The 18,246-nt window shown below is 36.9% G+C and overlaps 1 protein-coding gene across 1 annotated transcript in view; it reads left to right on the plus strand.

The window, feature by feature from the left end:
- Nucleotides 1–225: 225 nt before the first annotated feature.
- LOC109072868 (thrombospondin type-1 domain-containing protein 7B-like) overlaps nucleotides 226–18,246 on the plus strand; it is a 54,166-nt gene continuing 36,145 nt past the window's right edge. The window contains exons 1-2 of the mRNA XM_042766621.1: nucleotides 226–632; nucleotides 15,417–15,569. Coding sequence (XP_042622555.1) covers nucleotides 15,443–15,569 — 127 coding nt within the window. The 5' untranslated portion in view covers nucleotides 226–632; nucleotides 15,417–15,442. The remainder of the gene's footprint in view (nucleotides 633–15,416; nucleotides 15,570–18,246) is intronic.

Here is an 18,246-nt window from a genome sequence, read left to right on the forward strand (position 1 = left end):
AGAAAGTCTCTGTGATGTTCTGGTCTCTAAAGGATCCTCCAAAACATTAGAAACTTAGAAAGCACCGCTAAGGATGTGATTTTGATATTAAAGGAGATTAGCAACATCTTCTGTACAAATTCTAACAAGAAATGTTTGTGATCTGATAATATGTATGAGATTATCATAGCGTTAAACTCTTTAAAACCCGGTCTGATATGCTTTCAATGCTGATCCATTATTTGACAATGAGATAGAGGAAGGGGTGGAGGGGGAGTTGAGTGCTGGCAGAGTGAAAGAGAGAGAGGAAGAGAGAGGGAGAGCGAACGAGCGAGAGAGAGAGATAGCTAGTGTTGCCAGTGTCCGTACAACACCTCTCTGTCTCTCTCTCCTCTCTGCCACTTTATCTTCAGCAAAGGATGTCCACTGGGATAATATATTCTCTATCTGTCTTTCACACACATTAATCAGTCATTCTCTCGCGTTTTTTTTTTTTTTTTTTTTTTGCTCTTCCTCATTATTTGACACTTTTTCTCCATCCTCCTTTTTGTTATCTTTCTCTTTCAGCTCCCTGTCCTCCTCCTCTTTCACTACCCTTCTTCTGCTCACATCTCACAGGCTGGAGAACTCACAGGAAGCTGGAGGACAGACAGGTAAGGCTGTGCGTGTGTGTGTGTGGTTGTGAGAGAGAGAGAGAGAGAGAGAGAGAGAGAGAGAGAAGTAAAAGATCCTGTGATTGTTTAGATCTTTGACATTTTTGATGGATGATAAACTACAATCTTTTCTGTGAGACTGTTTTACTGTGTAAGTCTGTATATTTCTCATATTATTGCTCAAGGCTGCTCTTTTACAGCTTCAGTTATATGGTTCTTTGAAGTATCAACTTTGGCTTAGATGTTTGTTTTAAAATGCTTAAGGGCACATAAAAGAGGCAATTATTGTCATATACTGAAGTAAGAGTATAAAGTTATGAAATTAATGTAGGCTGCATAGCTCGGATAAGTTGTTCTTGATGGTTCATATGGAGATCTCTGACTTTCTGCAAATCTGAAGCATCTGTGACTGTTGAGATCTCTTTGGAAATTTGCATGTGAGATTACTGTCTCAGAGTAAAAAATTACATGATGTAAAATTATGTTTCCTTGTTCCAGATTAATGTAAAGAATAATATAAAGCCAGCCATTTGTCTGTAAAGTTCTCCAAATCTTGCAAACACTGTGATTCATTTGAGTGTCTGATTCGCCTGATGCCATAACTTTCAGTCAACTAATAGGGTTGCAAGACTAACTGTTTTAGAGTGAGAGTTTATGGAAATTGAATTTTTTTGCTAGTGACAGGAATTAAATGCTTCACCTTTAATGAAAATTTGCTCTCAGTTGTGTCTAGGAGAAATGATTTAGAACTGAATAGACCTTATTTGTGTTTTTTTAATACTATGATTGTCAGTTTCAGATTGTTTAGGCAGCCAGGAAGTTTCAATAGACTAACTTATTTAGCCGATAAAGCCCTCCCTCCTTTGAGACTGAAGGAGAAAGTGACAAAAACAGCAGGCAGAGATAAACAGATGTTTCTATACACATCTGAAGACATTTATCGGTGTGTGCAATGTGACCTTGATGCCAGTCCACCCACATCTCTTCCTGTTGTTCAAGGTTTAAAGAAAAGTGAAAAGCAGGTGTTTTGGTTTCAAGAGCTGGTGTATCAGTCTACCCATGACTTCATCCTGAATTGTAAGGAGAACCCATCTGAGCATGAGACATATGGCTGCTGTCTTTTCCTGCCCCACTTTTAATTAAATTTCCACTAAAGTTAAAGCAGGCGACATCTTACCTGTGGTCTTCACAGATGGGCTTCTAATGGCTCAAATTTTCAGGGTCACCTCCCTCATACTAATTCCTTATTTGCTTTTGTTCCTCTCTTTCCATCTATCTATCTATCTATCTATCTATCTATCTATATATCTATCTGACCTACCTATCTATCTATCTATCTATCTATCTATCTATCTATCTATCTATCTATCTATCTCTGTCTGTCTGTCTGTCTGTCTATCTATCATCTGTCTGTCTGTCTGTCTGTCTGTCTGTATGTCTGTCTGTCTGTCTGTCCATCCATCCATCCATCCATCTGTCCTTTTACCTAAGAATCAAACTATTTTTTTGTCTATCATCTGTTTAACCATCACACTGTCTGTCAATCTACCTAACTATCAGACTGTACATTTACTCTCTGCCTCTGTCTACTTTTCCTTCTATCATCCTTTCAACTCCTATATATTTTACATTTTTGTCTCATTGTTTAATTTTTGTCCTCTTTAATATTATCTCCATCTCTGTTCTTCTTTTTTTCTTCATGTCTCCCTTTGTACTCCATTCTTAATTTTGTTACTTCCCTTCCTTTTCACACCGGTTGGAATCTCACCGTCACTTTTACAGATCTATGTTGTGATGGATTTGAGTGTGTATCCATTTATACAGCCATAAAATATTTGTGTGTTCATTTTATGGCTTTGAGGGTCATGCATTTGAAATGGGCCCATCGGTGCTTTGTTCAGATCCATTGTGAGAGAAGAATGCAGTGTGTGGCGTGAACATGTGATTTCCGTGTTACAAGTGCACATTAGTGACGGAAGATTGAATGAATGTGTGATGTGTACCAGAGTGTGATGTGAATGTTTAAAGCCCAGAGCTTGATTCATAATTAATGCTATTGTTTTCATAATTTATATGAATGGGTACAGTAGTTGGGGGCACTTAGTAATCAAGGTTTTGCTGGGGTAATTATGTTAATTGCTTTTAAATAAAGGGGTCAGGCACACCACGTAACACTGGTCTTTTAACAATTTAAAAGTGCATTTGAAAGTAAATGAGTTTATTTTTGATCTCAGAGGAAGCATTTATGCTGTTATTGTCAAGAAATGATTTCTGTTGTATTTAATGTTGAGTGTGCTGCCGTGTTGTTCTGTTGTTCCGTTCGTTGTTCAAATTGTTCCGTTCAGTAATTAATGGATATAATAACAATTACGCTTATATTTCAGCTGCTATTCCCAACTACAGTTCTCCACTGGGAAAAGCATTGGTTTGGTTTGGGAAAGAAGAGTCAGATGAAGTTTTGAGCGAAAAGATAGTAAATTCCCACTTGAAATGGGTGTATAAAAGAGTCTAAAGTGTGTGTGCATGGGTGTTTGTGAGACCGAATATGACTGTGTTGTTTCCTCTCCAAAGAAATCGATCCAAACATGGAGTGCTGGAGCGCTCATTGCTATTCACACGCGCGTCTGTCTGTATTATATCTTTAAATCTGCTAATTAACCTCATTACGATGCTCAGCCTGCAGGGGATCCAGTATACACCAAAGCATATACTCATGCACACACATAGATTCCACATGAAAACTCCACAGACTCAATGCAGACTGCTTCTCCAGTTTAATTATGAAAAGCCATGATTGAATAATTAATACCATTGGGTTGCCCTCAGCATCTCACTAAACAGAGGCCAAATGGTCATTGTGAAGCAGATAGACATGCTCTGAATAATCCAAACAGACACAGACCTCTGAAAACTGCCACCTGCCAAAAGCATGACCCATGCAACTGAGATTATACTCTTCATCATACAAAGCTCGCAATACAAGCCTTCTTCAGACACTGAAGAACTCAAGCTCTATCAACACAAATCTTGTAAACATGTTTGTTTTTGCAGGGAACAATGTTGGTGGTCTTCCACCTTTGGCAGCTTTGTACACAGTCGTATAAATGACTGAAAACTGCACTTATTCAAAAACTGGCTTGACTTATACTATGGATCAAAACATTTTAATAGCAGACAGTTAGGTCATCAGTCGGCAGATAATATTTCATATGTGTGGGGAAGACTCTAAATTACCATTGTGAAGAAAAGCAAAGATAGAATAATTATGTTCCTCATTATTGTGGTTACTAATAAATGTCTGATGAATCGAAAGTAGCAGTGAAAAATGTTTTGGCAGTACTGGTTGTGGATTTGATTCTCAGGGAACCCAGATACTGTTAAAAGCATATCCTGAATGCGCTGTCACTTTCATTACAGGTACATACTTTGTGAGAAAGTATGACAGATGTGTTAAATAATAAATCCATGTTTGCTGTAAAACGAGTTATCTAAAGTGCAGTCAGTGGGCTGAAGCCCATCGATGAGTGTTATGGTAGTTTGTGCTTCGCCAGTCTTTTGGTTTATTTGATCATTGATTTGATTTGCTACACACTTGAAGGTTCCTGGTATCAAGCATCATATGAGAAAGTCACAGCATCTGCTGTGCAAAAATAAATTGATGTTTAGTGAGAATGATTTAGAGTAGACACATCTGAAGAGATGTAGAGTGAGTGTGTTTGACATTTCTCTTTGCTTCAGGTGATTTCTTAATAGGACACTCTGATGGACTGTTTCAAAAAATGCTTTATTGAAACACAGACGCAGATAGTGACTCTAAAATGATTCTACAACAGTTGTTTTTTACAAGCAAAAAAGTATTTTTTTAATTCACATTTCACTTTCATATACAAAATGTGTACCTTCTATCTGCATATTAGCACCTGTCAGTATTTTAATTTTTGACAGTTTATCTGAGAAATGCCTTTGAGATTCCTAACCTGACTGATGTTCACATCTAGCGTGGAACATGCACATCTAGAAGTTTCCTCTGTCCTAATCTAAAGTTGTCTTTTTTCTGTCATTTTAATTGAATGTTACAAACCAGAATACTAGACAGCAGCATTCTGCTGTTTGATCTCAAAATGCTGCTGTGGAACTTCCAGTGGAGAGCTCCAGGACTTTGTGAAACAAGTGAAGTTGTGCTAGAGTCTGAGAACTTTAGAGATGATCCTGCAGTGATGAAGTATAGAGGCATCAAAGGACTGACAGCAGCTGGTCCTGTCTGGCTCTTCAAAGGCATCAGAAGTTTGGCAGGATGCAGTGTCCACACTAGTACCGAGGGTTTCTTTAGAAGCAACAATTCAGTCAATTCAGACAACCCAATGCATGTTAATGGGAATAATGGGACATCACACTAGCCATTAATATCCTCATAAAGGGCTCATAAATATATATATTAAAAAAATGTTTTTACTTTATATTTTTATTCATTAAACATTTAATTTGATTTGATTTGATTTGATTTGATTTGATTTTACATGTCACTATAGCTGAAGGACCACTTCCCAATCTATCACTGTTAGCTCACTGTCTCATCTTTCATAAACCCGCAGCGTTCACAGATAAAACAAGAAAGCTTTATAAAAACAAGGTTAAAGTTTCGGCATTTGTCTGAGCATTTCTCTCTGTTGTTTTAAATGAGAGTTGAAACAAAGTGAATGAAAAAAAAGATCCTGAGCCCAGTTTCCAGGCCTCACAGCTAAGAATCACAATGGGACTATGAAGAACAGATGAAAGAAAAGACAATCAAAGACAACTCAAAAACATGTTGAGTTTGCTTTAAGTGAAGCACTTTGAAACCCACTTCCCGCTCTGTTTTTTTTATGCAGAAACTCTCATTAGTGTGGCATTCATGAAAACAACAGTATTTCAATCTGTGTGAAAATTAGCTCAAAGACTAATAGACTCTCTCTCTCTCTCTCTCTCTCTCTCTCTCTCTCTCTCTCTCTCTCTCTCTCTCTTCCTCTGTGTCTTCAGTTTTACTGCCTTAAGTCTTTGCTGTTTGTCAGATGTTGAGATATTAAAAGACGGATGTTGTCACTGAGAGATCCTAAATGCGGCTGTTTGCTTTCATCTCAGCTATAGGAGAAGACATAGATCCTTAGTTTTTTATGCACTTGCACAAGGTCCAATATTAAATTTTTGCTGCACTGGCCAATGGAGGGTGAATGTAATGGCCATAAATCTTCCTTACTGGCAACAAAATTGTATTTTACATTATTTTTAATATAGAAGCTATATTTTCTTTCTTTGGGCAATGCAGTTATTCCACTGTTTTCTCCAGTGTATGTCGCTGTGTGACTCGCAGCTTTATATATGAGATCTCAGCTGAAACTATATCTGACATATGATTTTGTTCTTCATATTTCCATGTTGGTGGTTTAATCACTTACTGTTTGCTTGCAATGCGACCAGCTGGCAGATTCTTCTGTTTGGTCTTAAAGCAGTCAGGCAATTCTAGTGCCATTTAACAACAACAATAACGATAATTGTTGTTGTTGTTGTTGATGTTGGAAGTCTGGCATGTTTTCTTTAGTAGATTGTTTTTTCTTTTATTATAAATTGTTTATGTCAACTACAATAGTGCTGACAATAATAATAATAAAAAATAATTGTTATTAATATTAATGTTGTTTATTTGTTGTTGGAAAATATGTGTTCAGCAACAACATAATTTGTTGTTGCTGAGATAAATGTCACTAGAAGACACACAAGTGTGTTAGACTATCAATTAATAATTTTTTAATTAAACCATGTATTATGTTGCAGTTTCTATTAAAAGAGAGTATCTGTGAAATAATAGCCAAAGCTAATTTTAATTGCATTTAGTGCCTAGTGAATGCAATGTTTGGACGCTGAACTTTCATGTATGTAGTGGACTGTATTGAAGCCTGAAAGCCAATTTCAAAGCCATTGGACGTATCTGTAATTGCACTCGCTCTGTTTTCCATACACTTTACCAATTATAGGTCTGTACCTCATCCTATTTAAGACCTAGCTTTCTTCAGCCACCAAGGAAATTACAAAAACAGATGTTCAATCCAGCAGCTCTGCACAGCTCTCATTTGAACCCTATAGAAACTAAATTTTTATTGATTCTTTAATTTCCACTTGGGTTCATAAGTGTATTTGCGACAGTTTCCTGCTGAGCCGGGGCTGGTTTGGCTCTGTATAGCTGCCATATGCTTCCTGCTGCAGAGCTCGGGGCCACAGCAGGGTCTGTGTCCTAATTGAACTGTAATTGACTCAGCAGCAGGGAAGATCAGTTTGTCACTGAGCACTGCATACAATGAGCCGTTGAGCCCTGTTACCTGATCTGTCCAGTTATGACTCATGCCAAAGGCTCTGAGATACTCTTTTTACAAAGTAAAACATGAAATTGATGCACATAATTACAAAGTGAACTAGAGAAAACGTACACACTCTGTGACGTGGATTAACACTGACATTAAAGTAGTTACCTGATATAGTTGACGCCACTGACTTGCAGCCGTCTGTCTTGTATGTGAACACTAATTGGAGACAACAGGGATTTTACTGTCTTCATTATCCTGTTCTTTTACACATTTTCTGAAGGGGGGGGGAATACAGTATATTTTGCCTTTTTTATTTCTTCTTCTTCTTAAAAAAAAGTAATTTATTAAAATGTAATTTTAAAATGTATTTTTAAATTATTAAAACATATATTATTTAATGTATTAAATATAGAAAAAAAAGTATAGATTTTTTTTTATTATTATTTAAACTTGTGTTTAGCAAGGATGAATTAAATTAATCAAAAGAGTCAGTAAAATCATTTATAAATGCTGTTCTTTTGAGATTTCCATTCATCAAAGAAAAAAAATAAATATATATATATATATATATATATATATATATATATATATATATATATAGCAGCAAATCAGTATTCAGAAAATTCAGTTTTGCCTTCACAAGAATAAATTCTATTTTAAAATATAAAACAATTATTTTAAATTGTAAAAAAAATTATCCGAATGTTTCTGTTTTTACTCTATTTTTCATACATCAGAACCTTCCATAATGATACCTAACATTTGAACAAAGTGAAGTAATTATCAAAAATTTCGAACTGATCTGGACGTATGATTGCATAAACACTGTGACTGCACATGTAAAAATATCATAGGAACACAGTTTCTTATGAGTGATTCCAGACTAAAACCTAGCATTAGGGCCTTTCGCACCGCAGGAACCTTTTCATAGTACCAGAACTATTTGTGGAAGTACCCACTTTGGGGAGTTTTCGCACCACAGGAACTGGGTGCGATTTTAGTACTGGACTGCCTTTTTTGGGAACCAAATTAGCTCCTACTCCGGAGCAGGGTCTAACCAGCACAACTGGTACAACCCATGATGTAAGTAGACATTGATTGGCCAGACGCATTATTTAAAACGCTGTGCTCAGGCGCGCTGGAAGCTGTTTCATGCGGGGGGGGGCTGAGGGCTGGGTTGGAAAATATGTGACGTCATTATGTTGTGACTGACGACATTAAATTTCTCTACTAGTCTTCTCCCCTGGCGTGATTGTTACTGTTTTATACACAAAAATTGTACTTGATGTACTTGTACTTTGATGTTTAATAAAAATAAATAAATAAAAATAATAATAATAAAAAAAAAATCTCTGTACTGTTTAGGCTATGTGTTGTAGCCATTAAAGAAAACATATTTGGTTTCATATTTGTTTAAATATTATAGGCTAATGTAATTTTTTTATTTATTTAATCAATGTTTATTATGAAAGTGAGCATGCAGCATGAGAAAGATATGATACATCATGCGCAATAGCCTATGAGACATGGAGTGGGTAAGACATGATTTTGACCACTTTATTGAGTTTTGTTTTGTAGAAAGACTCTGTTTAAAAGATTTTCGTTTTTTTAAATTGTATCTTAATTTTAATCAATATTTTATCAACCCATTGCCTGTATTTAATAAACAAGCAAATATATTAGCAGACAATGTAATAAGGTACCGGCACATCACTTGTATTGCACGTGAACTGGAGGGCGCAGAAACTCAGCTTGTGCCTCACAGACAGTTTTGAGAAATATAGGCTATCTATTATAAAGAGCTTAAAAATGTCTACTTTTAAACGAAAATATTCAAAACGAAAATAAATAGGCTACTCTCTGAATATGTAGGCCTAATCCATATGAAATGTGCATTTCTCCTCTGGCGTTCATGGCGAGTCCGCATCGTCTTTGCAGCGACACAGAAAACACCATTTTATTAATAAACAATTAAATGTCTCCTTGCTATTTTTGACAAATTCATAATCATTTCTTCAGCCGGTTCTTTGTGGCAAAATTATGCATGCGGTCGTGCGCTTGAGAGCGGCTATTAAACGCCCATTATTCTGACGGAAGCCAATTATTCTGACGGTGACGGAAGCATTCCTGAGGAGGCTAGGTTAGTCTTTTATCAACGAAATATTAAAATAATTAATCATTAGTTTATATCTTATACACTATATCTTAATCCCACATTAAACACATTGTTATGTCTGTTTTTTTTATTTTTAGTTTATTTTTTTTTCACGTTTTTAAGTACAATATTAGGTTAGTCCACAGCCCCCCACCAGGGGGGGCTGATGCTATGACGGGGGGGGCTGCAGCCCCCGCAGCACCCCCCTTCCCGCGCCATTGTGCTCACCCACCATTATTTAAAACGCTGTGTAAGATACTGTAAATATTGAGCCAACTTATTTCGCAAGTATGACGAACAGCGATAAATAAACGGACGCTGAAGTGCAGGCATTTGTAACAAATGTAGCACTGCCAGTTGTCGTTGGAGATTCTTATTCCTCCTTTCCGTTTCTTTCAATCGCTTTACGTATACGTCGACATTCCATGTCCATTATTGTGAAACCCATGAGACACAACAAAAACACAGCTCCGATCACAGCATCCTCCATTCTCCTGATGTTAACGTTGTTCTTAATTTGTTAACGTTGTTGAAAGCCGTGCACAAATGACATTGCTGTCGACCGGCTTACGCCACGTCTTAGTACACACTCTCGGTGTGAATGCAACCCTTTAAATGGTCCTGGGAAACAGTTTGCGCAAAATCGTCCCGGTACTTTAGTACTGTACATTTAGTTCTGGAACTAAAGCGGTGCAAAAGGCCCTATTATGAACCATGTGCTACAAAATCCTTCTTTTAACAGTGCAATTCAATACAAAATCAGTATATGTTTGCATTGTGTGAAAGAGCATTGTTAAATGCCAAACGATCGTCACTTGAAAGTACAGGCCTGATGATCTTCTTGAAGTTGTTCTCTCTTCATTAATGCAACCTATGCATTTGCACATTAATTATTTTGATAGAGAAAATAAGATCTCCAATTCATAAAGCAGAAACATCTGTGAGAGCTGCCGCTGCAATGACACAAGATTAGCTCTGTTGTCCTCTAGGTTAATTACTACAATACTGCTGAAGCAAAGGTTAAACAGAGGTGAGTCGTGTTGGCATTTAACTTGGATATCTGAGTTCCTCCTCAGCTGAAGCGTGAAAATTTGAGTCAACTCTAAATCTCAAGCGTGGGAGATGTTATGAAGGAAGGGTGAATTTTAACACAGAGTTAAATGTTTTAAATGAGAAGCCATTCCAAGGCTGGCATTATGAAAATGTCATTGCACTTCTAGTGGGTGAAAAGTGATTTCAAGGGAGTGAGAAGTCCTGCAAACCCACCTGAAAATTGCTGTGGAAATGAGTGTGCTTGTTGTTGCTATGATAAAACCTTGAAAAGGCCTTCTAAATGCATGCATATACAGTATATTAAACAACATACCTTGAAACAGACCACCTAGAATAGACCTATTAGGAAGGGGGTGTTTTTGTGTTTCCTGGGGGCCTAATGATACCTTTATGCTGGAGATCAAGATAAATTTGTTCATTATTCTTTTCTTTACAACCTCTCGACCCTCAAAAACAGAGCTGAAGATTTCTAGGTTTAATGAAAAGGATCACCCGTTTAATCAGCCAAACAGACTATTTAATTAAACTTTTCAGTGAATTCCTGAGCCCTGCAATTGCTCAAATCTATCTGGCTTTTTCTTGAAAAACTAGTGTTTTAATCAAGCAGTCACTTGTAGATCCCTATTTCTACTTTGTGTGTGTGCGGATGCACTGGAGTCTGCACATGCGTGAGAGCCCATGAGTGAATGGAGTCCTGTCGAAACTGATTAGCTTTGTAATTACTCTCCGGTCTCCGGTCAGCGCTAACAGACATGTTTAATGCTATGCGTCAATCTACATTCTTACGCTGAAACGAGCAAGGAATTCTAAGATAACAGCACTTGGAGGAATGGAGCTGAGGACTGTGTCTTTAAGCTCACTTCAGTTGTGACTGGCTTTTCAAACTATATGACAAAGCCAAAGCAGCTAACGAAACATTTGATGCAGATCCAGTCAGTGTTATGTATTACTGCTGAATGGAATATGATTTACATTTTTGGAAATTGGAGTGGTATGGGGATTATGGCAAAGGAAAGAGACAGATGTGGAGAAAAAGGAGGTATTATCTCTCAGAAACATTAGGAGGAATAGAATGGGAAGTGGAGCTGAGTAGCTAATGGCCATGAGGCTAGTAAAGAATCTCGGAAGCAGAAATGAGAGCTTGCAGACCATTACAACCAGTGAACATTCAGTAAAATTACAATCAAGTGGTATTTTTTGCAATGTGCAGTTGGTGTTTAATTTTAAGAGATTTAATAATCCTTAATCATTAATAAATTCTCACCTCAAAACTATCGTGAATGGACGTCACAAAAATCTCCCTCATCCATCCTAAAGGGTTAATTGACTACAGTTTGTCTGAAACAGATGTTCCGGTGGAGATCTGCAATAATTAAGTGGATCTTAATGGGGTCATATGATGTTGCTGTGTATGTTGCTAAAACAATTGTTTATGGGTTTAAGGCTACATAAAGTGATTCTTCTTAAAAGCGAGGCAAACAGACACAGGAAGTCCTTTTAATACCAAGTTTTAGAAATTGTTCAAATAAGTACAAGCTAGAGAGAGAAGTAGTAAATAAAGAGAAAGACAGTTGTTGTTGTTTTTTTGTTTGTTTGTTTGTTTGTTTGTTTGTTTGTTTTTTATGATGAAGTCAAGTAGCTTCGAAAGAGATGAGTTTTCAGCTGTCGCTTGAAAATTGTCAGGAATTCCGCATTCCAGATAGGGGTGGGAAAATCATTCCACCAGCCAGGAATGGTGAACGAGAATGTTCTGGAAAGTGATTTTGAGCATCTCTGGTACCACGAGGCGTTGCTCACTAGCGGATCTCAGACTTTTGGAGGGGATGTAGATACGTACAGTAGTAGTGAGTGGAAGTAGTCGGGTGCTGAGCCTGTGGCTGTTCTATATATAAGCATCAATGTCTTGAACTTGATGCGAGCTGCAACCGGTAGCCAGTGCAAGGAGATAAAGAGAGGTGTAACATGGGCTTTTTTGGGCTCGTTGAAGATGAGTTGTGCCGCTCCATTCTGAATCATTTGTAGAGGTTTGATTGTGCTTGAAGTCCAGCCAGAAGAGCATTGCAGTAGTCCAGCCTAGAAATGACAAGGGCCTGGACCAGAAGTTGTGTAGCATGCTCCATTAGAAAGGGCCTGATCTTTCTGATTTTGTGCAATGCAAACCTGCAAGATCGATCAGTCTTTGCAATGTGGTTTTTGAAGGTCAGCTGGTCATCAAGATTTCTGACTGAAGTTGATTGGGTAATTGTAGAAGAACCTAGCTGGATGGAGAAATCACACTGTAGAGTTGGAGTGGCAGGGAAGACAAGAAGCTCAGTCTTTGCGAGGTTGAGCTGTAGGTGACATACTTTCATCCATGCCGAGATGTCCGCCAGGCAAACTGGAATCATGGCGGAATATCCTGTGATGTCCACTTCGCAGGGCACTTACATTCGAATAGAACAAACGTCTGAAGCGATAAGAGAGACATACAAATATGCAGGGCAGCCGGGCACGAGGACTGGAATTGAGAACCGCTGCTCTACACTGCACAAAACTCACATTTGAATTATTTCAGTGGAAAATCCTTTACATTGTAACAAACTCTCCCAAACATCAGTTTAGTGAAAGCCACAATAAAAATATGGGATACAATCCATTGAGTTTTTGATACTGATATATTAAAGTGCCATAGTGTGTACCAACAAGCAACCTTCCCACATAAACAACCGTTTCACCCCTTCTCCATAATATGTCTAAATCCTTCAAAACAGTCCACGCAATATGTTCTACAAAAACTTGTGTTTCCAGCGTTGTTTGGCCGTTGCCAACAGTTTTGTCCCAAGCGTTCCAATACCGGCGATGGCACGATGAATCAGTCAATGAATAATCCACAGAGCGTCGGTATATAATCCAAAGGCATTTCCCACACGGATTTTGCGGTTTAACTTATCATACACAGTCTAATAGAGCAACTTGACACAAGACTTCTCGTAACATACACTTAATTTAACACAAGGCTCAGGGATTCAGTAGGAAACCATTTTCCCATCGCTGGCCTAACAAAGGATGAAGACAATGAGCTATTACTCAAACATCCTGCCTTTTCAATCAAACCAACCACACCCCACTTTACTTAATCTCTCAGTTTATATTGGAGTCTTCACCCTCACACCGGAGGACATAGCCCCTAGTGCTGAGGAGAAGAACCACAGTAACAGTAAGTTCAATGTAGAACTGTTACAACATATGTAAACGCACTTACAGAGTGTGAGTCAGAACAGCCGGCATTGTAGTCTTCTCTCCCAGGATCAGGAAATAGTCCTCTATAAAATGTGCTGCACACTAAATATTTGGGTTGAACTGTTCTGGAACTTACCCAGATACAACTTAACCACTGATTTCTAGTTGTGTCCTCTTTTGTAAGGCCAAACAAAGTATTTTCGCTTTCACAATGAAACAGCGTCTCCACAATATGGTGCCGGTGGCAACAAAGTTACGCCTTCTTTCTTTGCGTGAACATTTAGGCGGTGTTATGCAAATCTTCCCACATAGTGACGTAGACATGCGGGGGCGTGTTAGAACAAGCCATTTTAGGGGTGTGTGGTTGACTCTTAACTTTTATAAAGAATATCTCTTTGGGTTTGAGACTTTAGAAACTTTACAGATCTTCTTTATGCACCAAGAGCTTGTAACACTCCTAAGAGAAAGGAAAACTTGAAATCGCATCATATGACCCATTTAAGTGTCTTTTAGAGTCTGCTCTCTGTCTGTCACTACAGTATTTTGTCTTTAACTCTCCTGCTTTTTATCACCTTTTATCTGTTCTCTATTTCCCTCCTCTTCTCTTCAACCTTTTCCTCTCACACAGAAAGCACTGAATCCACTATCCAGAGTGGAATCAGCCATGGCTCTTTGTGTAGAAAGCACTGAGTGTCCTGTTCATCTCCTTTAAATGTTCACACCAAACATACAACAAGCTCTAACAAATGCCAATGAATTCCTTTCAAGAGACTACATGGATATTTTTCCCCCTCAGGAAGGTGTTTATGTGTGCCTTAGAGACAGACGAATAAAATGATGCAAAGAGGAAGAGATATTAAACAAACATCCAAAAAATAAAACACATCTAGAAGGGAGGAAATCTTCTCTGGCAGATCCTATATTTCTCACTTGTGCTAAAATTTCTACACAGAGATTTTAAACCAACATCTAGGTAATGAAACACATCTGGATCTGTGGCTGGAAGTTAATTAGTACTGCAGATATATAATAGAAGCTGAAGTACTTTGTTCTACTGCGTGGTAGGCAAGGAAGGATTTTGTATAAAAGCATTTTTACATATTATTGCATATATCATGATAATTTTTGAGATTTCGCCTTTTTGACTGAGAATTTCAACATCCAGAGTTATTTTCTTGATCAGGGTAACCTCAAATTTCAATTAAAATCATAAAGACATTGAAAACCATAACAATATGCCCAACATAGAAGACGCTCAATTAGAGGACATTTGCAACAATGTGTATAAAATATCTACCAGAAGAAAATATCACATGCTATTTTGGGAATCAAAAAAACATTTTTTTTTTTTATTTCTTTTTGCAAGTAACTGTTGACATAACTTTTGAGCAAATGAATATATGTTTTTGAATTATATTTTAATTCGCTTAAAAAAAGCTACTTTTATGACAAAAAAAAAGATTTTTAGACATAACAGTTTAACATATATTGAAGTTAACATTTTTATTCATTATTAAGTCAAGAAATCAAAATAACTAGTTGTTGTCACTGCAATACCTAAGAGACATTAAGGCAATTTCAAGCAAAATATTTCTGTCAGTTTCTGATATGCTTTCTCTTGATGGATAAATGTGATATTTCTGATAACAATTGTTTGAAAAAATATAATTATCATCAAATAATAAAAAAACCCACAACTAAATGAAGAATTATTTCTACTAATAATCCACAACATCATCAGCTTCATGAATAAAAAAATCGCATATACTAAGATTGAAGGAGAGACTAAAAACCAAAATGTTACAGACTTTTGCCAGTAAGAAACCACTTCAGAACAACCCAGAACTGCACAGCAACATAGAGAGAAAAAAAAAAAAAACAGGAATATTTTCCAGAAAATATAAAAATATGAATATTGTTAAATTTTTGTATCTGGTGTTTTAATTTTCCATAAAACTGTACATAAGATGTCTTAACTTAGTTTCTATTACAAAATGACTATTGTGTGTTTCTTCTCTGCAGGATAGATACCAAGAAGCTGACAAAAGATGGCATTTCTGAAGGATGCGATTACCTTTTTCTTCACCCTGTGGGCTTCTCTCCTTTATGTAGCATTAATGTCCCTTCCACTGGGGGCAGAAGCACCAAAAAGAAGCCAGTACATCTGGAAAACAGGTGAGTTGCCAATATCTCCAATATTAGCTTTTTCTTGGACGACAGAATGAAATTCATTTATGCGGTCCCTAGCTGAATTATGAGTGTTTTTCTACCATGATTACTTGTTTCTGTCATCATTCACTCACTGTATAAACCCGTATGACTTTCTTCTGTAGAACACAAAAGGGGATTTTTTTGAAGAACATGGTCACTGTTTTCCATATGAAAGTGATTCATTGAAAAGATATGATGATTTGTTCAGATACTTCTCTCATAGGGTCCTAAGGCTTTTTGTCAAATCAAAGCTATCATATGAGTTCAGAAGACTTGGAATATTGTGAACAAGATGCTATTATGCTGCTTTTTTGGTCATTTTTGGATCTTGACACCCCAATCATCATTTGCTTTTAAAAATTGCCAAGATATCCTTCAAAAATTCATCTTTCTGTGCTCCAAGGAAGAAAAAAGGTTTGGAAACATCATGAGGGTGAGCAAATGATGACATAATTTTCTTTTTCATATTGTTTCTCTAATAGCGCACAGGATAAATCTGCAAAACCAAACTGCAACAATTATTTCAAGGTTTCCAGAAATGCTAAACACACAGTTTGTGTTTGTAAGATGCATCTACAGACTGAGCCAGAGAATTCTGACACATTTAGCCATTTCTCTGTGGTCAGATGATCCAATTGGAGAAGTCACATATTAGAACTGCATAATCGAATGTGTGAATGACAGTGTTTAGTACAGTACAGTCAGTCAAGAACCAAGGTGATACACATTTGTATTCTGCATTTGATAGAGGAGAACAGAAGTGGAAAATAGAAATTGGTCCAGGTTGGATATTAATCCTTGTTGTCGCAGATCTTGGATCAGCAGACATGTATGTACGGCAGTTCAGAAAACTGTGAGACCATCTGCCTGTGTTATCTGTGAAGTCTGATCAATCCTATATCCAGCTGGAGTTGCACTGAGAATTCCTCATGTCACCATGGCAACAATTGTTATGTGTGAGATTGACAGCTCACAAAGAACAGAAGATTATTACTTGGCCTATTAATGCCGTCCGGCGTATCCAGGCTACTGTAGCTTACATTTGAAAATGTCGCAATTAAGTACTACTCCAGAACTTGTAACAAAACATCCAACATATGGCTATGAAGACCTCAGAAATATCAACTTCCTACATATTTGGGTGGTCTGCTAACCCTTGTTCAGATTAAATTATTCCATGAGAAAAAGTATCCATTAACAGGGAGATTATTGGGACGAAGTATTCAGCTGGTCATGGGATCTGAACATGGAAGCTATTAAAACAGCTACTGGTATGACTAGCGTGTTCATTTTATGTGGGTGTTATCATTTTAAACATTTGTTCACTATCCATGTGTAAAAACTTCATAAAGTAAAAAAATTCTATATTTAATAGTGCAACAACAATAAATGCAATAAGCATACAACAAAAACCAAAAAAAAAACTTGTATTCAGCAAGGTTGCATTAAGCTGACAGGAAAGACTTTTACATTGTTGAAATTCTATTTCAAATAAATGCTGTTTTGAACTTTCTATTCATCAAAGAATCTTGAAAAAAATCGATCACGCTTTTCACAAAAATTTTAAGCTGCACAACTGTTTTCAATATTGACTATAATAGAATTTTTTTTTCTTGAACAGCAAATCAGCACATTAGAATGATTTCTGAAGGATCATGTGACACAGAAGACTGGAGTAATGATGCTAAAAATTCAGCTTTGCCATCACAGGAATAAATTATATTTTACAATATATTAAAATAGAAAACAGTTATTTTAAATTGTAACAATATTTCAGAATAATACTGTTTTACTGTGTTTTTGATCAAATAAATGCAGCCTTGGTGATCATAAGAGACTTCAGACAATCAGAAACATTAAAAAAATCTTACTGACCCCAAACTTTCGAACAATAGAGTATGTTGATATTTCAGCAGGGTTTTCAATGAATTCATATCTACTTTAATTATTTAGGTTTTTAATAGATTTAATTATCATAAATATCAGTTTTGTTTTAAATCTTGATATTTGACTAATTGATTTAGGGGCACTGAAAGATGGTTTAAAAAGTTAACTACCTTTGAAAGTTATTGTAAAATTCACACACTGAATGAATGGATAGATGGATGGATGGAGGGACAGATCAACAGGTGTCCAGTGCTGATGAAGGCAACTGTAATAAGGCTTTGTAGACAAAGTAGGGATGTTAAGGATATAGAGGTTTTGTATGAAGCGGTGGTCAGTTCTCAGAGGCTCTGAGTGAGTTTCCTCACGTGTTGTGTGTGGATCGAAGAGCTGCTCTGCAGGGCCACGGGGGTGATGATTCCTGGAATGTAAAATCGATGCTTGTTTCATCCTGAAGGAGTGGGTCTACTTTCCTACTGTCCATGAAGAAACGCTCATTTGGCCACCTACACACTTTATTTTGTACTCAAGGTCTAATTTTCTTCAACTTTGTTTGTGCTTAATTTTGTTCAGTTGTCCTGTTCTGGAAATAAGAAGACTGTGTGCTGACAACAGAGCAGATTCTTGAGTTTGTGTCTTAAAAGCACTTTGGTGGCTTGAAACCCAGCTTCCCTGGAGTTTTTCTATCTGATGTCACAAACTGGACAGAAAATGACTCTCAAAACAAGGGGGAAATTAACCTTTAAGAGAGAGATGA

The sequence above is a fragment of the Cyprinus carpio genome, chromosome A11 (genome assembly GCF_018340385.1).
Source record: "Cyprinus carpio isolate SPL01 chromosome A11, ASM1834038v1, whole genome shotgun sequence".
Lineage (NCBI taxonomy): Eukaryota > Metazoa > Chordata > Actinopteri > Cypriniformes > Cyprinidae > Cyprinus > Cyprinus carpio.